The sequence below is a fragment of the Geotrypetes seraphini genome, chromosome 9 (genome assembly GCF_902459505.1).
Source record: "Geotrypetes seraphini chromosome 9, aGeoSer1.1, whole genome shotgun sequence".
NCBI classification, from domain to species: Eukaryota; Metazoa; Chordata; class Amphibia; order Gymnophiona; family Dermophiidae; genus Geotrypetes; species Geotrypetes seraphini.
In genome coordinates this window covers 140534173-140561880 of record NC_047092.1, presented here as the reverse complement: position 1 = coordinate 140561880, position 27708 = coordinate 140534173, and the positions used below count along the sequence as shown (strand labels likewise).

The 27708-nt window shown below is 43.0% G+C and overlaps 1 protein-coding gene across 1 annotated transcript in view; it reads left to right on the top strand.

Moving 5' to 3' along the window:
• SLC25A36 (solute carrier family 25 member 36) overlaps positions 1-27708 on the top strand; it is a 149613-nt gene that overhangs the window by 7480 nt on the left and 114425 nt on the right. The window contains exon 3 of the mRNA XM_033958382.1: positions 17210-17380. Within this exon, the coding sequence (XP_033814273.1) occupies positions 17210-17380 (171 nt within the window). The remainder of the gene's footprint in view (positions 1-17209; positions 17381-27708) is intronic.

Sequence of the window (27708 nt, the reverse complement as noted above, 5' to 3'; positions counted from 1 at the left end):
TATTTTAGGCAGTGTTTTCCCTGTAAATATGTAAATTAAATTTGATGAAATATGTAACCTAGCTATTTGGCTATTTTCTTGGATGCCAAGTGTGTTTCTACTTCTCTACTGCTTCCTAGGCCAGTGACATCCACCCCATAGCCTATTTAGTTCTACCTGTCAGGTCTTCTTTCCTTAGTTTACTTGTATTATGTAAATATTTTCTTAGATTTGTGCCTTGCCTTCCTCCATAATTGTGGAGGAAGTTAGAGGCAATCATTTTGTTTACCTATTACAGTCAAACCTCGGTTTGCGAGTGTTTTGCAAGATGAGCAAAACATTCTCGCAAAACTTGTCTCGCAAACCGAGTGTTGACTTGATTTGTGAGCACCCCCCCCCGAGAATAGGCATCGCTCCCCCCTGCTCGCAAAGGACCCCCTGCTCGAACCGGCACCCCGCGCCCAAACAACTGGAAACTTACCCCCCCCCCGGTCTGGCACCGGCACGCAGCCCACAGGACGTGCCGGTGCCACTTGAAGAACTTCCTGCCTCTGCCGGGCCTTGAGCATGCATCTGTGCATGCTCAAGGCTTTCTAATTCTCCTTCTCGACGAGATTCCTGTATGGCTTTGCTGTCAGTTCTCGTGGGACTCGCTTTGCGGAACTCGCAAGAACTGACGGCAAAGCCATACAGGAAGCAGTGCGGGGCCGGCCTGCAGACGCAAGATCACTCCTGCTCTGCAACGCTGGAGGCGCGATTCAAGGAGGCTGCTGCCAGCGGGGGCCCCGGGGGGGGGGGGGGTGGATTTAAAAATGCTGTATAGGCTGCCCAGTTATTGGTAGAAAAGCCGCTGCTACTAAAATGGGGCGGCTTATCTACAGTTTTTAAACTCGTATAGGCATTTTTTGCGCCCTATATGTGGGGAAATAACATTAATTGTACATTAAAGAGTACACCATCATCCCCAAAATCCAGTCAAAGAAGGTGTTTCCAAAGTAGATGTAAAATCTTCAGAAATGGCCAACAGAGGTTGCTCCACAAACAGACAAATTGTGCATCCATTTTGGGAAGTTTTTTTTAAGGGTTTGGAGCTCTATATCAGTGATCTTCGCTAATTTTTAAGTGAGGGTCATTTTGGGTTAAAAAGGGTTGAAGAAGAGCTCACAAATATCTTCCTACTTGGGGCCATGACACCAATAACATTCCTCGACATTGATCCCTACCAGAACACCTGGCCTTGTTCACATATGCAGAACACAGATAAACAATTTGGGGCTCATAATCAAAACAGAAATACTGTACGTCTAAAAACTCGCCCAAGTCGGCACTTGGATGACCTAAAAGACAATTTGTCCAAGTGCTGATAATTGAAATGGGGCCCCACTGTTCTGTTGCCATGTCTGGGTGGCCAGTCCATCACATTGCTAACCCCTCCCACGTCCAAAAGGTCTTGTTCTGGACGTTTGAGACTGGGATGAATATTTGGACAAGAATGTGGTATAAAGATAGACGTAATGGCGATCTGGACGATCAAACGCCTGGACGAACAGATGGATGATTTTCGGAAAAAAGTATACTTTTAGGGCTCCTTTTACTAAGCTGTACTAGCGGTTTTAGTGCGTGCTTAGCGCGTGCTGCAATACCACGCGCTAGATGCTAATGCCTCCATTGAGCTGGCGTTAGTTTTTGGTGTGTAGCACGGGGTTAGCGCGCGCGGCAATGTAGCGCGCTAAAAACACTAGCACACCTTAGTAAAAGGAGCCCTAAATGTATTTTTCAAGAATGGACATTTGTGCCCTGCCGACTTAGGGTGACTAGTGTCCTATGTCAAATCGGACTTGGACATATGTTTTGATTATGCTCCTCTATGCAAATACAGGACCAGAAACTAAAGTACTAATATACACAAACCAACCCCTAGGATGGCAGGTTCTGCATGCAGTTCAATACTAGAGAAATAGAAAAAAAATGAATTTCTTCCTGAACAGTTCAAAATATAGACAGCAGATGTAAATTCTCAGAATGGACATATTTCAATCATTAAATTGAAAATAAAATCATTTTTCCCACCTTTGTTGTCTGGTGACTTATTTTTCTAATCATCTTTTCCCAATCTCTGCACTTGTGCTCTTAACTTTGTTTTCAGGGCCTTCTTATCCACTTTTTGATTTTCTAAACTAAACTAAACTGAACCTTGGGTTTGTATACCGCGCCATCTCCGCGAGCGTAGAGCTCGGCACGGTTTACAGAGTTAAGATAGAAAGAAACTACAATATGAAGGGTTATAGGAGAGGAACTAAGAATATAGAGAGGGACAAGGGTACCAGAGAGCGGGAGGTGATTAGATTTTTGAAAAAAAAGCCAAGTTTTCAAGTGTTTGCGGAAGGATTGGAGGGAGCTTGAATTTCTGAGCGGGGATGTGAGGTTGTTCCAGAGTTCTGTGATTCTAAAGGGGAGGGATGTTCCAAGTTTTCCTGCGCGGGATATTCCTTTTGTAGAGGGGAATGATAGTTTCAGTTTTCTTCCATCTTTCTTCCCTTCTAGCACTGGGAACAAGAAGTGTAACAAAGTACCAGATCCTACCGGTGTGGGGGAGGGAAATTCTAGAAAAGCTGCACAGGCCACCCAAGAATTTTAAGAAGGCTACCATTGGTTCATGGGCCTTGCAATGAAGACCACTGCTTCAGCAAGTAATAGATTGAGGAGGTCCTCTAAAACAGCAACTGTTACTAGAAAAAGTTGACAGGTCACTGTTTCCCGCATCACTCATAGATGAAGATTTAAATCCTGATGGCCTCGGAGAGCACCTGCTAGAGACTAGTAATCTTGTGTGTGTGTGTGTGTATATGTTTTTTAAGACACTGTTTTAGCACCAAAGACAAATGAAGCTAATGCTTTAGAAAGGTCAGCAAGTTTTTATTTATTTGGATTTAGCTCATGCCTTTCCAGTGACAGCTCAAGGTGAATTACATTTAGATACAGTAAGTATTTTCTTGTCCTTGGAAAGATTACATTCCAAGTTAGTATCTGATGAAATGGAATGTTAGGCAGCTTTCCTAGGAGCATTAGTAGAATTTGAACTCTTAAATTTTTCTGCTACTCTAGCTTTAAGACTACCCCGCTCCGCATTTCATAAACAAAAAAAAAAGATAATGGGGGGGGGGGGGGGGGGGGCGGTGTCTATGGCAATAAAGTAGGTCAGTACAAATAATCTTTAATCCTTTGCTTTCACACTATTTGTGTTTTGAAAATGAACAGCAGCTCCTCTACCAGTTCAAAATGGAAACTTATTTGGGCACCATGACCCTAATTCTATAAAAGATGCCTAAGACTTAGATTGATGTGCCTAGCTGATCTAGGCACTTATCTTAATTATTTAAAAAGCCTTAATCTGTACCATCAATTGAAAATTACAATTAAATCACAATTAATTAGATGGTAGGTGCCTAACTTGGTGTGCGCCTACCACTTCAAGGTAGGTGTCTTCTCCAAGGTGCTTTCCAGAAAGTATGTGTGGTTAGGGGCAGATTGTGGGCATGTTTTGACTTACACACACTCATTTAGGCCAAATAAAACCTTGAAATAGAGTGTGGCTAAGGTTTCAATGCCTACTAGTACCTAAGACCACTTTAGGCACTGCTGGATACGATTTTATAAATGACAGCTAACTTGTAATTGACATATGTGCTCCTTGGCCATTATATGTTTATAGAATCAGGACTCATAGGTTTAACAGGATGTGCAAGCATTCTTTTTATCATTAAAATGTACATAGAGCATTTATTTCTGTAGATATCTTAGTTCATGTTCCATCTAGCTGCAGTCCTCTGTTTTCTGCAATCTTCATGGTTTACCAGCTATGAATTTTATACACTTAGCATCAGTCTTGTTCCTTAAAGGCAATATTCCTGTCTGCCATCAGGACTTATACTGAAACTTAACTGAATAAGAGTGTGTGTGTGTATGGAGGGGGATACCACCACTTCCCAGGTACAAAACTCATCGCAACCTTTAAGTTTATTTCTTTGGTTGGTTTTGTTTTATTTATAATTCGCCTTTCACAAAGTGGAGCACAACATAACATACATAATAAAATCATCATACAACAATTACAAAGTTCAACATAATCATAGGACATAAAAATACACACACAATCGAGGAGATCAAGATGGCGTCGAGAACAGACGCCTGAGCGGACAGCGCTGATCGTTTGCTGAATTTCAGCAACTGGTGTGACTCTTTCCCGTGTAATATGGAAAAGAGGAAAAGGAATGCTCGCCCTAACCCTCCGGCGACTGGAACCCCCCCCAGCGGATGAAACAGCAAACAGTTATGAGTGCTTTTGCCCGTTCAGGTGAAGATCCTAGACCTACCTCGGGGGTTAAACCAGATTCATCGGGAGACTTCAGTGCGGAAGTGAGCTAGCGTCATTGAGCACGGAGCAGAGATTGGTTCCTCCCCAGCCCTGAAATGATTTACTGCAGGGAGCTGCTGGTGTCCTGTTACCCCAAGAGGGAATATTGGACTTCAGCTTGAGAGGGACACACACCTTCACCGGGCTCTTAGGAGGAAGGTGCAGGTAATTTTTGTCAACATTCTCCCAGTACAATGAAGGAAGAATTGAGACCTGCTTCAGGTAAGAACGTTGTTAACTTTGGGGAGTTGAAAAAAGCTAGAGAAAATTGATTTAGAAGTGCTCTGGCAAGCCATATCTGTCATGGATTCCCACCTAAAATTGATTCTTTCTACTATCAAAATTGATTATGGGACTGCCTTTTCTAAGGTGGAGCAACAGGGGGTACTACTGTCTGCATTAATTGAATAAGTGGAGAAGCAAGAAATTAAATTAAAGAAAATGAAAGTTGTAGAATTAGAAATGGTTAAAGAAAGATAATTTATTTCACGTAAAATAGAAAACTTTGAAAACCAGCTGAGAGAAAATAATTTAAGATTTTTGAATTTCCCCAAATGTCCTATCATCTCACCGGTGGAGATGGTTAGGAAATATTTCCGTGAGACTATAGCTATACTGTCGGAAAATTTACCTCCAATTGTGAGAGCTTATTACTTCAATGGGAATCTACTCCAGTGGAACTGCCTCTAGATAAACAGGCAGATATGAACGTATCTTTATTTTTGGAAAATTCTCGAAGTAGTTACCGATAGAACTACCACGCTTGTAACTCTAGCATTGGAAAGTGACAGGGAGTTTATGCATCTGTATTTTCATCATATGAATGACCAGTTTTTAGGATCAAATATTAGAATTTTTCCAGATCTTTCTCAAAGAACCCAGAGACATAGGAAAGAATTCTTGGCCTTGAGGCCAAGGGTTCTCACTCTGCCCCCCGCTACATTTCTTGTTAAATTTACTGAAAAATGTTATGTTTCTTATCAGAACAATAATTTTCTTTTTTTAAGCCTAAACAGCTTTTAGAATTTATTGAGTAAAAAGAAGGGTTGGTAACTATGCTTAATGATATATGACTTTCCATTCGGCTGTAGAAATGTGTATCTATTGCTGTTACTCTAGTACAATGGTCTCAAACTCGCGGCCCGGGGGCCACATGCAGCCCGTCTAAGTCGGCACTTGGACGAACATTTCCCAAATATGTCCAAGTGCCGATAATAAAAACGGGTTTTGGATGTATTTCTAAACGACCTAGGCCTTCATAGTGCCGCTGAACGACCAAAGCTAAACGGGGCATTTCAGGAGGTGTGTCGAGGGCGGGAGTTGGGTGGGACGTGGGCAGGCTTAGACTTAGTTGTACAGCATGTAAAACCGAAAGTTATACAGGCTGGGATCGATGGAACTTGGACATTGTGACTTAGACCACAGTTCTTCAACCGCCGGTCTGCGGACCGGTGTCGGTCCGCAGAAAATTTCTGCCGGTCCGCGCAGGGCCGACGAGATCAAGTCGGCAGTTAAATTTCCTGCCGACTGCGGTTCCTCCCGACTAATGTTCCTCCCAGCCTCAGGCGATCAAGACAGGCTGCCGACGTCAGGGCCTTCCCTCTCTGAGTCTCGACTGTTCGGAAACAGGAAGCTGAAACAAAATAGGCGGGACTCAGAGAGTGAAGGTCCCGATGTCGGCAGCCTGTCTTGATCGCCGCCCCTGCCGTGTTGCTGAAGAGGGCCGCGGGGAAGATGTGATTTAGAACGGAGAGAGCTGCAGATTCAGGTGCAGGTGGAGGGAGATGGTCAGCGTGTGCCAGCAAGATCCTGGGGAGCCTTCACAGTGGCTGTCTCCCCTCCCACCAGCTCTCCTACTTGCCAGGGCAGTGCTTTACTGGCAACTTCCTGCAGGCAAGTACTGAGAGCTGCTGGAAGGGGAGGAAGCCACTGTAGGAGGCTGGAAAGCTGCTGAATAAAGGGAGAGCTGTTACTAGACTTGAAGGGAGTTAGAAAGAGAGATGCTGCTGGGAGGGGAGGAGGGAAAGGGCTGGGAAGAGAGTTAATGTTGGATAGAGGGAGGAGGGAAGGGAGAAGAAGGAAAGATGCTGTTGGGAGCAGGGCTGTGAAGTCGGAGTCGAGGAGTCTGAGGAAATTTTGGGTACCTGGAGTCGGAGTCAGAAGTACAAAAAACTGAGGAGTCGGAGTCGGAACATTTATCTACCGACTCCATTTTTGAACTTGGCATACCAATCACGAGCAATTCTTTCAGCTATAGCACCCACTATATACACAGCACAAATGTTGCGAGCAGCTTCTGTGGCCTTAGAACCTTGATTTAAAGCAAAAAGAAGGTGGTGTCGAAAATGCTCATTTCTCTCAACTTGACATTCCATTTTAACAATCTGAAAATTAACCAGTGCTGTGGAGTCTGAGTCGGAGTCGAGGAGTCGGAGTCGGAGGAAATTTCGGGTACCTGGAGTCAGAGTTGGAGTCTGAAATACAAAAAACTGAGGAGTCGGAACATTTATCTACCGACTCCACAGCCCTGGCTGGGAGGGGAGGAGGGAAAGGGATGGGAAGAGAGTTAATGTTGGATAGAGGGAGGAGGGAAGGGAGAAGGAAAAAAAGGAAGGAGGGAAGGGAGAAAGGTAAAAGGAAGGAAACAGCTGGCAGGGAGATTACAGGAGGGGAAGGGGTCAGGGTGGAATGGAGAGATCAGATGAGGGAAAGGGGAGAGAGAGGAATGAGAAAGTAGAGAGACGTTGATGCTGGAAAGGGGGTCAGCAGAGAAATGAGAGAGGGATAAAGATGCTAGATCTGGTGTAGGAGAGATAAAAATGAAGAAGGCAGTGAAGCTGGAATGAATGATGTAAAAAGGAGAGAGGAGGAACAGGCTGGATGGACAGGGAAGAGGGGCATAGAAAGAAGTCAGATACATATGGAAGGAGGAGAGGGCAGACATTTGATGGAACGGGCAGATGCTGGAAGGAAAAGAGTGAAAAGAAGATGAAAACAGAAACCAGAGACAACAAAAGGTAGAAAAAAATAATTTTATTTCTATTTTGTCATTAGAATATATCAGATTTGAAATATATATCCTGCTAGAGACATAACTGGGGACTGCAGTATTCTGTTAGCATGATATTTCTATGTAGCATTCTATAATAACTTGGCTTGTTCAGTTTTCTTGATAGTAGAGGGGATGTATGTGAAGGGGAGGGGAGGGGAGACAGGGGTTTTGTTGGTCCGTGCTCTGTATATTTGTATTTATAAAATCACAATTGTTGAGAATATTATTTCTTTTTATACTTTAATAAAATACGTTCAATATAAAATCATAATTGCGGCTTGCATATGGGATCAGATGGTTTGCAGGGGCCGAGCTCGCGGAGATGGGGCGTAAACGGGGTTTTTAAATTTTAGTCCTAGTAGTTTGCCAGTCCACAAAATAATTATTTTATTTCTGCCGGTCCACGGGTGTAAAAAGGTTGAAGAACACTGACTTAGACCATGTAAAACATGGTCTAAGTCACAAAAAACCACCTAAACTCACCAGATAAGCACTGAAAATACATAATACAGAACCCCACACACTACCCCAGTGATCACCGACCCCCCCCTATAAAAGTATTAATCACACCTTTAAAATTCAGCCTCCAGACCATCATCACCTGGCCGCCTGGCATAGGAAAGCCTAGCCGTCCAGCACAGCAGCAGCTTAAGTTGTCTGGGGGGTGGGTTAGAGACCCATAAAGAGGAGGACCCATGCCCATAAGCCCCTGTAATCACTGCATTAATACTCAAACATGTGCACTGCCCTATTCACCCCCAAAACCCTTTTTTACAGGCATATAAGTGGCTCCTGCAGCCATAAGGGCTATTGGGGTGGTAAATAAGTGGGTCTATGGGATTCTGGAGGTGGTTTGGGGGGCTCACCATAACCTATAAAGGAGCTGTAGGGCGGAGAAGACATGGCACACTTCTTGTGAAGTTCAAAGCAGTGCCCTGTAAGGTACCCCACTATTTAGGTGGCATGTCTGGGTGTGCAGTCTATCACTTTGCAGACCCCTCCCATGTCCAACAGGGCTTGTTCTAGGCGTTTTGGACTTGAACGGAAAGTTGGACGAAAATGTGGTATAAAGATGGACGATTTAGCGAGTTGGATGAATAGATCGGCAGGACGTATAATTAGACGATTTTCGAAATGAAAAAAAAGTTGGATGTATTTTTCAAAAATGTCTGAAGTTGTTTTTTTTACTTTGGACGACTTGCGAGATGAACGTAAACGGACTTAGACGTCCCTTTCGATTATGCCCCTCCACGTCTTCATTAGTCAATAGAAAATTATTAAATCTTCAAGTGTGTTTAGAATTTTGGAGGATCAAAGGTGCATGTTCTGAAATAAGGATGGAATGGTTGGCAGCATTGATTATATCTGAAGATAATTGTGAAGATATTAAGAAATAATCTAATTTAGTGTGGGTGTTTTGTGGTGCAGAAAAATGGGTATATTCACGGCCTGTAGGGTTTAAGGTTCTCCGGGGGTCAATTAAATCATAGTTTACCATTAATGTTTTGATTTCTTCTAATGTCCTAGATTTGGTAGGATGGCAGGTGGATGCTCTATCTAGAACAAAGTCCAAGGGTTAATTATGGTCTCCGACCATTATAATGGAAATGCATGAGTAGTTCAGCAATGTATTTTGAAGATTACGGTAAAATTCAGGGAAATCTGAGACTGGAGCGTATAGGATGAGTAATATAAAAGATTTATTATGCAGTGAGACCTGTAAGAGACACCATCTCCCTTCTAAATCTGTGTCTTGTGATTTTATTGTAATAGACAACGATGATTTTATGTAAGTAGATACGCCATTCTTTTTCTTCAAGGCAGAAGAAAAGTAGGGAGCTTTATACCCTTTAATCATGGTTGTAGCACTTTCAGACTGTGAGAGATGAGTTTCCTGAAACATCATAACATCAGGGTTTAAAGATATCAAATAATTGGTCACCTTTTTGCGCTTAATATGGTAATTAAGCCCATTGACATTGAAAGATAATATATGGATATTAGTCATGTAGATCTAATATAAAAATCCTATACTTATTATTAATGGAATAAATACATTTGCACTGAAAGGAGCTAATAAGCAAATCCTGATATATATAAAGCTTAGATAACACCAAAACTTCCTGAACAGACAAAAATCCCCAAAATGTCATGACATTTTAACCATGAAAAAAGAATCCGGGTGGGACTGAAGCCTTCACTGGCTAACCACCGCATCTGATAGAGCCTCCGCAGACAGGCATGGCAATAACAAGAATATCATAGTAAGCCCTACACAGCTGAGGAGAGAAAATAGATTAGGCATCAGCAGAGCAAAAGTTTGTTTGTTTATTTCTCGCCTGCCCTTATACAGGGTGTGTTACATATTAACATACAAAATAAAAAATTTCTATTTATCATAGAAAACACTTCAGAGACACATTTTAACAAATTACATACTTACATATCAAATCAAATTACATATAACATACACGTTGCATCAATGGTGAATATCATTTAAGGCCAAACCCACACATACATCAAAATATAAAATTCCATAAGTCGTACAAGATGCCTCAATAACAGACATTATTAAACCAAATAAAACAAACCAGACCATCAAACTCCTCTGTGACCAGTTATTGCATTTTGATTGAGTCTTTGTATTGCTGAAGATCGACTGGATCCAGATACGTAACCGTTTTGTTGTTATGAGTGATCAGCATTTTGGCTGGATAAAGAAGGCCAAATCTAGCTCCTATATCTTTAAGAGCCTGTCAGTGTTGAAGAAAAAGCTTCCTGCGAATCACCATGGATTTTGACAAATCGGGGACAAAAAGGATTTTTTTATCTGAAAAAGGAGTGTGTTTTGGTTTTTTTTTTTCTTTCCTGGCATTAAGAATTTGGAGAGTATGTTGATATCTCAGCACTTTGGCCACGATAAGTCTGGGAGTCTTCTGATTTGGGGAAGGTCTCAACGGGACGTGGTGCTCTCGTTCCATTTCCAGAGGTAAGTCAAACTTAAAGCCCAACAATGATAGAATAAGGTTATTCAGAAAGGCAATGGTGTCTGAACCTTCTGAAGCTTCTGGAATGCCCAGTATTCTAATGTTGTTTCGACAGCTCCTGTTGGCTAAGTTTTCCAAGTTGGTTTTCAGCATTGCAATATCCTGATCGTGTTTGGGAATAAGAGAGACATTTTGAACGTGTTTCTCTGTGAAATTTTCAAACGCATCAATTCTGTGTCTGGCATCAGTGAATTGTTTATTGAGAGTTTCAATTTCTGTTCTTATTAATTGAGATTCCTCAACATGTTTTGTCATTATATTTTTTAATGCATGCATTTCAGCAATCAAGAACTCTAGCTGCAAGTCCATAGATTTTGTCGGCAATTTTTCCGGCATAGTTAACTCGTGTTTAGGCCGCTTACCGCTGGGCTGCTGGGTAGACGATTGTTCCCCCTTATTATTTTTTGCCAAGGACATATTTCAACAAGAAGGCAATTTGTGATGTTTTTCAGAGTGATCTTTAGTGATGTGTAGAGGCGTTTGGATAAGTTCAAGATGCTGTTGTGGAGCAAAATACTTAAATCTAACCAGATCTGTAAATAGGTCATTGATCCTCCTATTCACTTTTAGACCAAGTCCTATTTACACTTTACTTTTAGTTCAAATCTTACCTAAAAAAAATTTTTTTAATACGCTTCCTGATGTTGTTCTTCCCCCAATGTTTTTTTTTTTTTTTTTTTAAACAATTGTAATTTATCCCTGCCTTCCTTATGTATCTCCAATTCACTATGGATATGATTGTATGTTTATTGTTTTTAAATGGTTTTATTTGTCCCCCAAAATTATCATTGTTATACGCATTGAAAATACTTGATATTGCGTTCAAATCAAAATTTCAGTAAACTTGAGCGCTCTTAGTCAGCACATCTGGTCGCCATGATCATCGAGCCACACTCCCCGTGCTGTGCTGTTATTGATTAGTTGCACAGAGTATTTTCACAAGGTAGTCTAGTCTGTTTTCTGGTAATTTTATTCTTTTTGTAGAAGAGAAACTTTAATCTTGAGCAACAATCTGCATATATCTTCAGGCCATTTTGAAATCATCTGACTAGTCAGCTCATTTGATCAGTGAGCATTTTTCTAGAAGCTGCCATTGAAACTTGGTTAATCTGTTTGTTTTGCCCCCCCCTCACATACACCTTCCCCCATTCCCACCTCTAAGACCAGCCTCAAATTAATAAAACCAACTTAACTGGAATAGCCACATCAACTTCTCTGATGGCTCTAAGTTGTGTTCTTGTTGGAAGATTTTTTTTTTATTGTGACAATAATAGAAATGTTTACCTCAAGATAGTAAAAATGAGCTGCAAGAAGAGTAAAACACACAGGTCTCCTGGGAGACTACCGTATGTTCACGCATATAACGCACGCGTTATACACGATTTTACAAACCGTGCATAACCTTGCGCGTTATACGCGTGAGCGTGTTGTACAAATTTTTTTTTACATAGTTCCCCCCCCCCGACGTCCGATTCACCCCCCGCACTCCCACCCGCACCCCCACCCTGAAGGACTGCTCGCACCCCCACAGCCTCCCGACCCCCCCCCCCATCATGTACATAAGAACATAAGAACATAAGAATTGCCATCTCCGGATCAGACCCATGGTCCATCGAGTCCGGCGATCCGCACACGCGGAGGCCCAGTCAGGTATACACCTGATTGTTCTAATCACCCATATCCCTCTATGCCTCTCATAAGGAGATGTGCATCTAATTTGCCTTTGAATCCTAGCACAGTGGATTCCTTAATAACCTCCTGTGGAAGAGCATTCCATGCGTCCACCACTCGCTGCGTATAGCAGAACTTCCTGACATTTGTCCTGGACCTGTCACCCCTTAGCTTCAAACCATGTCCTCTTGTCCGTGTCACATTGGACAATGTAAATAATTTGTTTTTCTGCTCTATTTTATCGATGTCTTTCAGTATTTTGAACGTCTCTATCATGTCCCCTCGCAGCCTCCTCTTCTCAAGGGAGAACAATCCCAGTTTCTTGAGTCGTTCCTCGTATTCCAATTTCTCCATACCTCTTATTAGTTTCGTTGCTCGTCTCTGCACCCTCTCCAGCAGTTTTATATCCTTCTTTAGGTTGGGAGACCAATGTTGTACACAGTATTCCAAGTGTGGTCTGACCATTGCTCTATAAAGCGGCATTATGACTTTCTCCGATCTACTCGTGATTCCTTTCTTTATCATGCCCAACATTCTGTTTGCTTTCTTTGCCGCTGCCGCACATTGTGCCGACGGCTTCAGGGTCCTATCTATCAGTACACCCAGGTCCTTTTCTTGTTCGCTCTTACCCAGAGTTGCTCCTGACATTCTATACTCGTGTTCCTTATTCTTACTACCTAAATGCATTACTTTGCATTTCTCCACGTTGAACTTCATCTGCCATTGCTCTGCCCATTTCTCTAGCTGATACAAGTCGCTCTGGAGTTCCTCGCTATCTTCCTGCGATCTGATTTCCCGGCATAGCTTTGTGTCGTCTGCAAACTTAATGATCTCACTGGATATTCCGCCTTCCAGGTCATTGATATATATATTAAATAGAATCGGCCCAAGTACCGAGCCCTGGGGCACACCACTAGTCACTTTCTCCCAGTCTGAGAACTTCCCATTTATGCCCACTCTCTGCTTCCTGTTTTCCAGCCATTTGCCTATCCACCTTTGTATATCTCCCTCTATTCCATGGCTTTGTAGTTTCCTGAGAAGTCTTTCATGCGGAACTTTGTCGAATGCTTTCTGGAAGTCCAAATAAATTATGTCCACCGGCATTCCACTATCAATTTGCTTGTTCACGGTCTCAAAAAATTGAAGCAAATTCGTTAAACATGATTTCCCTTTCCTGAACCCATGTTGACTGGGTTTCATCAAGTCGTGTGTATCTAGGTGCCGGACTATGCTATCCTTGATCAGTGCTTCAACCATCTTTCCAGGGACAGACGTAAGACTCACAGGTCTGTAGTTGCCCGGTTCCCCTCTCGATCCTTTTTTGAAAATTGGCGTGACATTCGCTATCTTCCAGTCTTCTGGTATCTGTCCAGTTCTGATTGTCAGATTGGCAAGTTTCTGCAATAGCTCTCCGATTTCAACCTTCAATTCCTTTAATACTCTCGGATGAATTCCATCCGGTCCAGGGGATTTGTCACTTTTAAGTTTGTCGATCTGGTAGTATATCTGGTCCAACTCCACTTCAACTGTGGTGAGGCTGTCTTCCATTACTCCATTAAACACTTTCATTGCCTCTGGTATTTTTGCAGTATCCTCCTCCGTAAAGACAGACGCAAAGAAGGAATTTAGTTTGTCCGCAATTTGTTTATCTTCCTTAATGTACCCTTTTCTTCCCTGGTCGTCCAGGGGTCCCACCGCCTCTTTTGCGGGTTTTTTCCCTTTCACGTATCTAAAGAAGGGCTTGAAGTTCTTGGCCTCTTGCGCTATTTTTTCTTCATAGTCCTTTTTGGCATCCCTCACCGCCTTGTGACATTTCTTCTGTTCGTCTTTATGTTTTTTCCATGCTTCGGTCGTTTTGATGTGTTTCCATTTTTTGAAAGAGTCCTTCTTTTCTTTTATGGCTTCCTTCACCTGTCTGGTAAGCCATGCCGGTTCTCCCTTACCTTTTGTTCTCCCTTCCTTGGAGATCCTCGGAATGTGTAGGTTTTGTGCTTCTGTGATAGTACTTTGGCGGTCCCGGCCCTTCTGTGAGCCCTGCGCCTGCGCTGCTTCCTCTTCCAGCGGTCCCGACTTTTCTGTGACGTCGGAGAAAGGGCAGGACCGCCGGAAGAGGAAGCAGCGCAGGCGCAGGGCTCACAGAAGGGCCGGGACCGCCAAGAGGAAGCAGCAGGACACCGGTAGGAGCGTCTACATGATGGGGGGGGTCGGGAGGCTGTGGGGGTGCGAGCGGTCCTTCAGGGTGCGGGTGGGAGTGCGTGCGAGCGGTCCTTTGGGGTTGGGGTGCGGGTGCGTGCGAGCGGTCCTTCGGGATGGGGGTGCGAGCGGTCCTGCGGGGGGGGTGAATCGGACATCGGGGGGGGGGGCATTAGGCTTTCAGGGTGGGGACAGGACTTCAAGGGGGAGAGGAGAGTCGGGGCGGGCGAAAGGAGAGTCGGGGTGGCCAGAGGAGAGTTGGGGCAGGCGAAAGGAGAGTTGGGCGGCGATGGGAGAGTCGGGGCAGCATGCGCGGTATACGGGTGTGCGTGGTGTACAAAATTTTTTTTACATATATTTCGGTTTCCCGCGCGCTATACCCGTGTGCACGTTTTACACGGGTGCGTGTTATCTACGTGAAAATACGGTACTCTTAAGTATGCATTAGTGACTGATTTTGAGCCTCATAACACTGTAAGGCACAAAGTATAGTGTTCAAGATTGGGAACTAGGTATTTGGCAACCAATATAAGCAGCTTGAAAAGTGTTCTCAAATGTAGGGGCTAGACTGGGCCAGACAGATATGTAGTGGCAAACACATTTCCTTGTTTGTACCCTGAGGATGTGGTAAGAGCGGTTAATATAGCTTGTTTAAAAAAAGTTTTGGACAAGTTTCTAGAGGAAAAATCGATAGTCTGCTGTTGAGACAAACATGGGAGAAGCCACTGCTTGTCTTGGATCGGTGGCATGGACTGTTGCTACTATTTGGGTTTTTGCCAGGTACTTGTGACTTGGATTGTCCTCCATGAAGACAGGATACTGGGCTAGATGAACCATTGGCCTGACCCAGTAAGGCTATTCTTATATTTTAAACAGTTTACATTGAATAGTAATAGTTTTGGTTTGCTTTTGTAGAAAAAATGGTACCAGTATTCATAGGGCTATTAAGGGGCAGGGTGACTACTCAGGACTTGCCTTGCAACTAGCTGCAGAGTTTATGAAAGGGTAGCATTGCAAATAAAATCAAACCTCGGTTTGCGAGTAACATGGTTTGCGAGTGTTTTGCACGACGAGCAAAACGTTCTCGCAAATCGTGACTCACAAGCCGAGCATTGACTCGAATTGCGAGCATTCCCCCACTCGAACCAGCATCACTCCCCCCCCTGCTGGAAGTGGCATCCTACGCCTGTCTAAACAAGCTCCTTACCCCATCTGGCACCAGCACGCAGCACCAACCCACAGGAAGTGCCGGTGCCAGTGAACGAAGATCCCGTCTTTTGCCTGGGCTGGGCCTTCAGCATCTGCACATGCTCAAGGCCTTCTGGCTCTCGTTGTCTCTGAGAATCTTGGAGACCCGCCCAAGCTCCACCCATCCCAGGATGCATCGGGAAGGGGAAGGCCCTCCATTCCATGGAGGCGGGCCAACTGGCCAGTGGGAGTAAGCATCCCTCTGGCCGGCCTACAAGAAAAAATGATGGGGTCAGAGCATGGGGGGTGTCAGGGTGGGAGGCAAGTTTTCAGGGGGTTCTGGCAGGAGGGATTGGCAAGAGGGAGTGGGCATCACTCCTGCCGGTGATCTATTTGGGGGGGGGGGTCAGCAGGATGCTGTGATCTTCTTCAGTGGATGGTGACAGGAGGAATTGGGCACTCCTCCTGTCACGGACATATGGTGGTGTGCTTCGGGGGTTCCGGCAGGAGGGATTGGATATCCCTCCTACCGGCTGACTTCCCGGCAGGGAGATTCCCTTACCACGATCAGCTCAGCGACAACGCAATTCTCTAACTGGCACCTGTGACATGGACGCTGGTTAGAGAATCGGGGTGGTGTGATTCTATATAGGACGCCCATGTGCGATTCTCAAAAGCCACTTAGGCGTCTGCTGAGACTGGCGTCCTATACAGAATCTGGCCATTATAATCTATTCACTAGAAATCAATATTCTACCCCATGATAACTTCACAATCTTTCTCATCAATTCACAGAGTATACAATCAGTTTTTTTTTTTGTTTTGTTTTTTTTCAAAATTCAAAGCAACCAATCATTCACTGCAATAGGCTTCAGCGGTGACACTTACTAGTGCTCAAACATGTTCATTGCACTAAGTTTTAAACACCTCCTCATCAGCCTTGTCTTATTTCATATGTAAATAAAGTTGTTTAAATAACTTCAAAGTTTCTTAAATAACTTTAGCTATACAATAAGTTTACATTTAAATATAACTTATCTCAAAGCTGTTCCTTTGTCCATTGGTCACTTATCTTGATAATCAGGTTTTGCATCATCTTTAAGTCAATATTGTAGTATTATCAGCATAGGAAAGGTTGTTGATGAGAAAGAAAGCCCAGATCTCTGTTAAGTCCTGATAAGTCAGAAAGAAAATGGGAGCCAGCCCTGATATCTCCTGGGGCCACTATTGGCCCTTGGGCATTGCTCTGAAGAATAATGTCCTAGTGTTATAAATAGTAAAAAAAAAAATGAGAAGAAAAGCCCCCAAAGAGAAAACAAGGCAAACATAAATGAGGGTGGACCATTTGATTCCAATACAAGGGTACCGTTTATTCTGCATTCACTAAAAAAAGACTTGACACAGACCTGTGTTTGGTGCAGAGCAGCCGCTTTAGGATTCAGTCAATTTTGGTGCAGCTGTTCAAAAGTTGTACAAAAAAGTGTAGTAATAAAAAATAGTAGAAACAGCATGAACACACTACTACAGTGCAGAGAAGAAACCCGCTATCCTTTTGCTGAAATTAGTGGTCCTCCTCATTCTTTGTTTGCCTAGTTCTATAAAGAACATGACACGTGTTCTTTGAAAAGTGAAGCTGATATATCTATATATTTGTTTTTCCCCTAGATGTGGTGGTACTGTTGGTGCAATTCTGACATGTCCACTAGAAGTTGTGAAAACACGATTACAGTCATCTTCCATAACACTCTACATCTCTGAAGTTCAACTCACTACTTTGAATGGTGCTAGTGTCAATCGGGTAACTAGAGTCTCTCCAGGACCTCTTCATTGTTTGAGGTAAGTATAATTGTTCATTTTGTTTTCTAATAACTGTACTGGACAACCTCTTAGCATTAGAAAAACCAAAATGTGGTAAACAGACTTTGGAGCACATCTCTGTACACTTCCTTTCTGTTAGTGCCTGACTTTAGGTTCAAACAATTTTTATTGATGCAAACAACATCAAATACAACATAAGACGCTTAATACAATAATGATGCATCAAATACAATAATATAATAAACACATATAAATAATACCTCCCCAAGCCCCCCCTTTCCCTCCCCACCCAATGGTACTCTCTACCCCACCTCATCAAAGCACACTATTTCTATCCCAGTCCTACTAAATGAAAGCCCAATTAGGATATCATCTTAAAATCGCACTTTGGCCTTTAGGATGTAAGGCTTGCAAATATGGAACCCAGATTTGCATAAACAACATCTTTCGCTTCCTAGCCCTTCCAGCATTTCTAGCTTCCCAGATGGCCAACTGATGTAACTGGTTCCGCCAATGCCAAAACTTCGGAGGGTCAGGGATCGTCCAATATTGAAGAATACATTTTTGGGCCAATAGACTCATCTTCCTACACAGCGCCCTATGCCCCTTAGGTAAGTGACCAAAAGCCTCTGGTAAATCCAAAATAAAATGGATCGGAGAACAGCGCAAAGATCTTCCAATTATCTCTGACATATAACATATTATTCGCTTCCAAAAGTGCTGAATAATGGGACAAAACCAAAATGCATGTCCCAAAGTATGACCCCCCTTCCCACATTTGTGACACAGTGGAATAGAAAGACCTCCACTATAAAACAACTGTGTATGAGTGAAATAGGCACGTAAAGTTACTCTATAATATGTTTCTCTTAACCATGCACACGTGTCACCCCAGGTGTCGCCCTTAAAGTACGGGCTCCATTCCAGTGTTCCAAATTAAGCTGTAATTCTCTTTCCCATTTATCTCGAATATACTGGTAATCCTTGTCGGGTTGTAATTTTTGTAAGCTAGCATGAATGCTAATAACAAAAGCTTCCAATCCAACAGAAATGTCTAGTGATGACAGCAACTCTCTCACACTGATGTACCCGATGACACACTGCTTCCAGCTCCTCTTGTTTGACGCCGCTATCCAGAAGGACCAGTTATTTCCTTTCCTCGTTCACCAACATGTTCTCTCTCCGGGAGATTTGGAGCACATAATATTTGTAACTGACCAAGCTTCCACTACTGTTCGAACCCGTCTAGTCTTGCTCCCCACTTTCAGTGCCAAGGCAAATGGAAAAAGCCATTTATATTTAATACCCTCTCTGCGAAGATAGGTGGTCACCTCTTGCATATCCTTCCTTTTTCACAAAGTAGCAGCCGCTACATCTTGATAAATATCTATTCATAAATTATTCCATTTTTTCTCTGTTAGATTCCGTGCTGCATGGAAGATTACCTCCTTCATCCAAAAGCTGCCCAGGCACAAAATAATGTCATGAGACAATTTGGATTTAGGGCACCCTAGAGCCCTATGTGCTTGTTCTATTTCAATCTCCGGTACCTGCCCCTCACCTGCCTGAGCATTAGTGAGGATGTCTGTACAAATGTCCAAAGCGGTTCGGCGGGCATCCAAATAGGCATGTTCTTCCAGAACCCCTCTGATCCTTAGATTACACCTCTGGGATCTGTTCTCTAGATCCTCCAACTTGTTCCACATTTCCGACTCTTCCACGTGAGCTTTTGCCACTTCCTGTTGTACAGCAACAGCCTTAGTCATGGCATTAACATGCGCTTCCACAGCATCTTGTCGCTTCACCAATTCCCCCAAGTCATGTTTTAAATCTGTTACAGCTTTAGTAACATCAAGATGCATGAATTGCATTTCTTTACGAATGTCTAAAAGCAGATCTCTCAAAGAATCCAGCGCCTCCTGAGAGCTTCATTGAAGTTCCACACCATCCTCTTTTACAGCTTCCGATACCACCATATTAGTTTCCTGCGGGCTAACTTCCACCGTCTTCGAAGCTCCCAACTTCTTTCCCACAAATCCATAGCTGTCCAGTTTTCTCCGCTTAGATATACTTTTCCGTCTGTGATAATGATTCAATAAGCAAATCACCTGTCAGAAATAATGGTTCACAAATGCACTGTGCACATCCAAGGACAGATGCCTATGCTTCTTCACCTCCGCTCAGTGCCCATTGATGTTGCTGCAGAGAAGGCAGAATCCCCTGCTTTCTTTGATACAATCTCAATGGATGTCGGATCTTGATGGAGTATTCAATGTCAAGGGATATTTCTTCTCAATAGCACTGCTTAGGATTACTCTCCCTCCCCAACGTGTTTCTCAACAAAGACAAAGAGGGTAGAGTTAGTGGAGACAAAAACTGTCTGAATTCAATAAGCAAAGTATGTTCTCATAGGGTGGGAGAGTTGGAGCAGGCAGGCAGGCAGGATGTTCCTACAATTAATGTAGCTATCTATAAAAACCGCCAGCAGTCAGCCAACAACATCCAGTCAAGCTTCCACTTCTCTGTGCAGTCGACGGCCTCTTCAAATCACATTAACGGCAAAAACCGCCGCACAGCCTACCGCCACTGTCAGCGCATGATTTGCGCTCCAGTCATCAGGGAATATCTACTTCTCTGTGCAGCTGACGGCTCTTCCGAACGTATCAATGGCAAAAACCACCGCACAGCCCACTGCCGCTGTCAGCGCATAAAAAATCCAACGCTCAGCTGCCGATAGCTCTCCCGTTTGACTATCCGAGTAGGGAACGCTGCCTCCCTCCTTCTCACCAAAAGAAGACATCCACAAAGCTGCCAGCGTGCACCAATTCTGAAACTCAAGGTGGCCGAAAACGGAGCCTTCACATAAGGCTACCATCTTCATTGGTGACGTCACGACTTCCTAGTGTCTGACTTTAAATTCACTTCTTCTCAACAACAGAACCTGTTTCTAAGTTCTCTTGTCGAGGCATCCATATCTTCATCTGTGAGGCCATTTCGTGCATCTCTGTCCTTTCTATAAAGAAAGATGTTTGTTATTCTTAAGTTTACTTTCTTTGAGCCTTATAGCATGACTTTTTCTAGGATATTTTTCCCCTAGAAAATTTCTATATTATGTATTACTTACACAAGAAAATGGAGTAGATTCTGCACCGTGGAAGGTGGACAAAGTGATGGGACCGGACAGGATACATCCCAGGATACTGAAGGGAGCTCAGAGAAGTTCTGACGGATCCTATTAAAGACTTGTTCAACAAATCTCTGGAGACGGGAGTGGTTCCTGGGGATTGGAGAAGAGCGGATGTGGTCCCTATTTACAAAAGTGGTCATAGAGATGAAGCGGGAAACTGCAGTCCAGTAAGCCTCACTTCGGTTGTTGGAAAAATAATGGAAGTGTTGCTGAAAGAAAGGATAGTGAACTTCCTAGAATCTAATGAGTTACAGGATCTGAGGCAACAAGGCTTTACTAAAGGTAAATCGTGCCAAATGAACCTGATTGAATTTTTTGATTGGGTGACCAGAGAACTGGATCGACATGGCTAGATGTCATTTACTTAGTTTTCAGCAAATCCTTTGACACAGCTCCTCATAGGAGGCTGTTGAACAAACTTGAAGGGCTGAAGTTAGGACCCAAAGTGGTGAACTGGATTAGAAACTAGATCTAAATTTGAATACCTGTCACCTCTATTATATGCAAATCTGTCTCATGCATATTCATTAGGGATATTTTGAAAACCCAACTGGTTGGGGATCTCCAAGGAGGTTTAATAACCATTGATCTAGATGTCTCCCTTATGCTGAACCATAGGTCTATGCATCTGTGCTCGCGAGCATATAGCAGAAGATGTCATTCAGAGCTTTTCAACTCCTCCCTCACCATGATCTCTGCTGCCCCCTTCAGTTCTTCCTTCTGCAAGCGAGCATGACAAGTGTCTTTCTGATGTGCTCTGTTTATTTCTTTGGTTTTCAGTTTTATGGCTTTTTGTACAATTTTTTTTTGTGTGCAGTTTCGAAGATCTCAGTTCAAAGGGACTTCTCTGCATGATCAGAAAGGAGCAGACATTTTAGTCTGCAGCTGGCAGGTGTATCCTTTGGGGGCCTGTATAGCCAGCCTGCTGAAGATTTGTGGAGCTCAGCGGCATAGGGTGGAAGGGCAGGAGCTTCAAGTTAATCTCCTCCACAGTCTTCTAGAGCTGGAGGATGGCAAACAGTCCCATCGTGAGGAAAGAAATACCTTCTGGAGCCCCGGTACAGGCACGCCCTCCATTCGAGGCTATGAAATCAGAACCTGGCAGAGGCTGAGCCACTACTATAGCTTGTGTTAACTGAAATAGATTGCATAGCAGATGTATGATATAATCAGAGTCATGGGGAAAGGATCCACATATTCAATTTCCACCTATTGTATACATTGGATCAGACAATGGGTAGATGATTCAACCTCTAAAGCAATGCTGAGCAGGCTCCTGTTCAGGGGACAGATGCTGTTTGGGAAAGCCTAGATGATCTTATAGCCAGTGTACAAGATCTCCATCCAAGATCTTTACAGACAGCAGACCCAGGGTCCTTTTTCAAGGGTTGTGGCACTCTCGACAGTACTCGATATGAGCTTTTAAACAGAAAGCTTTTCAAGATTCCATACAAAAATTCTCTGGGGACCAGAAGAACCAAGGTTCCTATTCCCTGTGTGCAGTGCCAGACAAAAAGCCTCAATGACTCCAGCCACTCCTCTGAAGATTGGAGGTTGGTTCTCAGACTATGTGGAGGCCTATGAACAAATAACGACCGACTGTTGTGTCCTGGAGATTATCAGAGAGGGTTACAAGATAGAGTTTGCAAGCCCTCTCTGACTGGTTTGTGGATTTGCCGGCGGGCTGGCCAGAGAAGATGGAAAAAGTCCAAAGATTGCTAAATATTCAGGAAAAACCAAAACACCAGTAAAAACAAAAAAAAAACCCTGGCAAAAATGGAGTTTGATGAACTGGAAACACACAGGTTTATTAGTAACATAAAATTATATATAAAACAATCACTGAGGAGTGGACACCCATCCTGGATCTCAAACATGTCGATGCGACCCTCAGAGTTCCTCGGTTCCAGATGGAGACTGTTTGGTCTGTCATTGTAGTGGTAGAGCCAGGAGAATTTCTGGCCACCCTAGATTTGCTGGAAGCTTACCTTCACATCCCAATCTTCCTAGAACACAGAAAGTTCCTGAAATTCCATGTGTTGGAGAATCGCTACTAATTTTCAGCACTTCCCTGGCAACAGCGCCCTGAACTTTCACCAAAGTTATGGTAGTAGTAGCTGTTCACCTCCGCAGAGCAAGTTAGCAAGAACTTCCAATTGGCTAATCAGAGCATCATTCCAAATGGAAGTAGAAAAGGCAGTAGCATTAATTGTGGAGACTTTGCAGAGTCTGGACTGGATTGTGAACTTTTGAAAGAGCCACCTACCATGTTTTCCTGGAAATAAGACACTGTCTTATATTAATTTTGGGCCCAAAAAACTCACTAGGTCTTATTTTCGGGTAGGTCTTATTTTTTTCATGTACAATAATCATCTCTCCCTTCTCTCCTCCATCCCAATTCTTCCTCTTTCCTTTATCTCCCCCACATGTGCAGCATCTTTCCTCCCCTCTCACCCATCCCCTTGTTCCTTCTCTCCCTCCCATCCCCCCTTGCAGCAGAACCTTTGCACAGCATCTTTCTATCCCTCCCTCCCATTTGAACCCCATCAACATGAGACTGACAAACCTTCTTCCAAACGGCAGTGTCGGCAGCAATCTAAGCAGGCTGCTTCGCGGCCTTCTCCTGCTGGGGTGTTCTGTGTGCTGTGTTGCTGATGACATCATCAGTGATGCAGCAGAGGAATACCCCGGCGGAAGAAGGCTGCGAAGCAGCATGTTTAAATTGCTGCCGACGCTGCCGTTTGGAAGATGGTATATCTGTCTCACGGTCGGTGGAGTTCAGATGTGAGGGGAGAGATGGAAGGGTCAGCAGGGCTTCGGCTGCACGGTAGGGGTGGGTAGGAGCACTGCTGCTGGCGAATCCAGCGCTTCAACTAGGGCTTATTTTTAGGGTAGGGCTTATATTAAGACCTACCCCGAAAATTACATTACATTACATTAGAGATTTCTATTCCGCCAATTCCTTGCGGTTCAAGGTGGATTACAAAAGAAGTTATCTGGCCATTTCCAGAGGAATTGAAGAGTAGAGAGATTTGCTACAGAGAATTGGGATGAGTCTTGCGGAGTTAGTTTGTCTTCAAGGAGGTCTTGAATAGGATGGTTTTTATTTCTTTTCTAAACGATTTGTAGTCTATAGTCGTTATCAGTAAATTGGAGAGTTGGTAGTCTAGTTTTGCTGCTTTGATATCTTTGATTGGGATGAGTGAACGGTCTGTGCGTTCTCCTGTGTCTGGTTGAGGTAGTTTTGATTAGGCGGTTGTTTAAGTAGGCTGGACTGTCTCCGTTTATGGTTTTAAATAGTAGGCAGTAGAATTTGAATTATACTCTTGCTTGTATTGGGAGCCAGTGAGAGTCTAGGTATGCCGCTGTGATGTGGTCGTGTTTCCTCAATGAATAGATAAGTCTTAGCGCTGTGTTTTGAACAGTTTGTAGTTTTATTATGGTTGTGGGGCAGGGGAGATAGAGTATGTTGCAGTAGTCTAGAAGACCCAGGACTAGAGAATGGACCAAGAGCTGGAATTGTGTTCTGTCGAAAAATTTTCGAACTTGCCTTAAGTTTCTCATAACCACAAATGATTTTCGTATTGTTTTGTTGATTTGTGGTTGCATGGTACAGCATCTGTCAATTGTCATTCCTAGAAGTTTTAGAGTGGGTTGTGTAGGGTATGTGATTGAGTTTATTACTAGGTTTGTTATTGTTGGGGATTTATTATTTTCGAGGAGAATGAATTTTGTCTTGTCTGGGTTCAGTTTCAGTTTGTGATTATTCATCCATGTTGCAACTGTTTCAAGTGTCTTGTGTAGTGTGTCTGTCATGGAGGATGTTGGTTGATCAAAAGGAAGGAGAATGGTGATGTCATCAGCATAGCTATAGGAGGTTAGTAGGAGGTTAAGCCTAATTTGTCCAGGCAGGTGCTGAGGGATGCAATGTAGAGATTGAAGAGAGTTAGGGATAGTGGAGATCCTTGGGGTATGCCGCAAGGGTTGGACCATGGTTCTGATTTTTCTTTGTTCAACTTGACTCTGTATGTTCTGGATTGTAGGAAGCCTTGAAACCATGTGTGAACCTTGTCTGTGATCATGCTAGGCCTTATTTTCGGCATCCTGGCTACTTTGTTGTGTATGTGTGACCAAGGCTAGATGTTCTGGTAGGAATAAATGTTGAGAAGCATGCTTTTTGTAGTTTAATTTGTTAATAAGATTATATTGTGGGTATATATGAAAAATAAATAGAAAAATTGTATTACAATTAGTAGTACTATTTTGGGGGTGAGGTCTGGGGCAGAGATTGGGTGGGGTCAGGGCTGAGCTTTCAAGCCCCCCCAAACAAAAAAGCATTTTGATGTCTATGCCTAGAATGACTATTTGAATAAAGTTGGAATTAAGTATGGTAACATCTGAGGTAAAGATAACCAAGTGGATCACTAGAATGGTGTCTCAAAGTGAGGAAGGATCTATACTTCTACTAAGACTAAGTATCTTAATAAAAAATTTGGCCTGCGACTTAGCCTGTTTTAGATTCGGCCCCTTATTTGATTGAGTTTGACACACCTGCTCTATAGTAATAATGTACCCAGCTTTAATAAACTCATGATGCACTGATGTTCATTTGGGATTCAATGTTTTGATAAATAATAGTAGCAGCAGTAGTTACCCAGACACCTCTATACCAAACTACACCAAAATAATTATGTTTGCATTATTTTTTCATTCAAATGGCTGCTAAAATCTAATGAACTAGTTCCCTTAAATCAGGGGTGTCCAATGTCGGTCCTCGAGGGCCGCAATCCAGTCGGGTTTTCAGGATTTCCCCAATGAATATGCATGAGATCTATTTGCATGCACTGCTTTCAATGCATATTCATTGGGGAAATCCTGAAAACCCGACTGGATTGCGGCCCTCGAGGACCGACATTGGACACCCCTGCCTTAAATGATTGTGTGGTCTCTTTAAAAAGTTTGGAGGGACAAATTTATAAATTTCACATGTTGACTTTTTTCTTCTACTACTGCTGAGATGACAATGGTGGATTTGAAAAATAAGAAACAATTTTTTTTTTTTTCCGAATGCCCAGGATTGTATAGAAATTTTCACTGTATTATTTTTTTTTTTTTTGCTTGGTAATAATTAGATGCCTATTACTAACAGAGACTGCAGAATTTTTATAAGGAGTTTTACTGCATTTTTAAAATAACCCTTTTTAAAAGGATAAACATCACCAAACATAAAGAATACATTTCTTTTCTGTATTTTGCATATTGAAGTATAGAATTTATTTGATGATATCTTAAGAATGTTTAACCCAATTTTAGCATTGTTTTAATTAATACCATTCAGCATTCAAATGAATAGTGTAAAGTGGCTCTCCTTTTCCTATCATGAAATTTAAGCAGTGTGAATGACTGTAGATTTTTCTAGAATGGTTTTGTAATTTGTACTCGTATAGTTTAATTTCAGTTTTGAGGATTTTGTCATTTTTTGATAAATGATGTTGTGTAGTGCAATATAATTGCATTGAAACCATGGGATGATAAATTAAGGATTTTTAGATGAGCTTATCCTCTTGATCTTGAAACTGAACGTTAACTGCCCTGATAAAAATCTTTTATGTATCATCTGGTGTAAGAAAAATACAATCTGTGATTAAAATTTGAACATATCATGCTTCAGTGAGTGGGTAGTTACAAGACTAAGGACCTGATTCACTAACCTGCCCGATCGTGACCAATCCGTGGAAAGTCGACCAGTTCAAGATGGGACCAGAGGAACGCCCCCACCAACCGCACAGATCGCTACTGTGCAATCCCAACGCATGCACTGACTATCTTCTTTCCCTGTAGATGGTCTGCGCATGCGTTTGCTGTCTGTGCTTTTTTTTTTTTTTTAAACTTTACTTTTTACTCGCGAGCCCGTGGTTTTAACCTGCAGGTTTAAAGCGGGTTAAAACCACAGGCTCACGCTACAGGGAAGGGGAGGCAGAGCAGGAGAGTGTAGGGGTTGCAAAGGCAGGAGAATCGGGACTGAGCAGGGTATCAAAAAGGCAGGAGAATCGGGACTGAGCAGGGTGGCAAAATGGCAGGGGAATCGGGACTGAGCAGGGTGTCAAAAAGGCAGGGGAATCGGGGTTGAGCAGGGTGTCAAAAAGGCAGGAGAATCGGGGCTGAGCTGGGCAGCAAAAAGGCAGGAGAATCGAGGCTGAGCAGGGCAGCATGAGCAGGAGAATTGGGGCTGAGAGCAGGATTTTTGCACAAGCGACTGGTCCTCAGCAGTTGCTTGTTTTTGGATCGGCCAGCCCAATCAGTGTGCCTGAATTTTGTTAATGAATCGCATCCTTCCTACTTTGCATGCTGTTTCCCCTCATTTGCATGCAGGGATCAAAATTGGATCGGAGGATGACCGGCACAGAGGTTACTGAATCGGGTCAGAGGAAAATCAGGTCGCAAAGGGGTCGCAAACCGATCGGTAAGCGATCGGTTTGCTTAGTGAATCTAACCCTAAGTATTGTGTATTACATTACATTACATTATGGATTTCTATTCCACCATTACCTTGTGGTTCAAGGCGGATTACAAAAGAGTTATATAAGGTGGATTACAAAAAGATATCTGGTCATTTTTCAGGGGAGATAGGGAGAATATTAGGTCATTTCCAGAGAAGATAAAGAGTAAAGCAGGTTTTTTCGGGGTGTCAGCGAGGTAGTGGGAGGAAAGAAGGAAACTTTTTCAGGGGTTTCTTGAAAAGTATATTCTTTATTTCTTTTCTGAATGTTTTGTAGTCTGAGGTCGTTATAGTAAATGAACCTCAGTAACACTTGGCCTCTCACATTATAGTCAAAACCAGTAGACTCACCCCACTGGCAAGATGTGATCAGTTCATACAACTGCATCTAGGAAACAGAAAAAATACATTTGGGTATTACAATCACCCTTTTTTCTTTCTGTCAAAGTTTAAAGGGGACATTAACAATGAGAGAGTTTTAATGTCATTTTCTCAATAAATGGCATAAAGTGTCCTTTTGTGCATTTGCTGTTTTCCGTCGTGCTGTTTAGCAGGCTTTGTCTGACTGATGTGCACTGAAAGACATAGCATGCAATGTAATTGGTGCTGCTAAGTTACACATTAAATCAAGTACTGGAAAATTTTTATTCTGATAGCTGA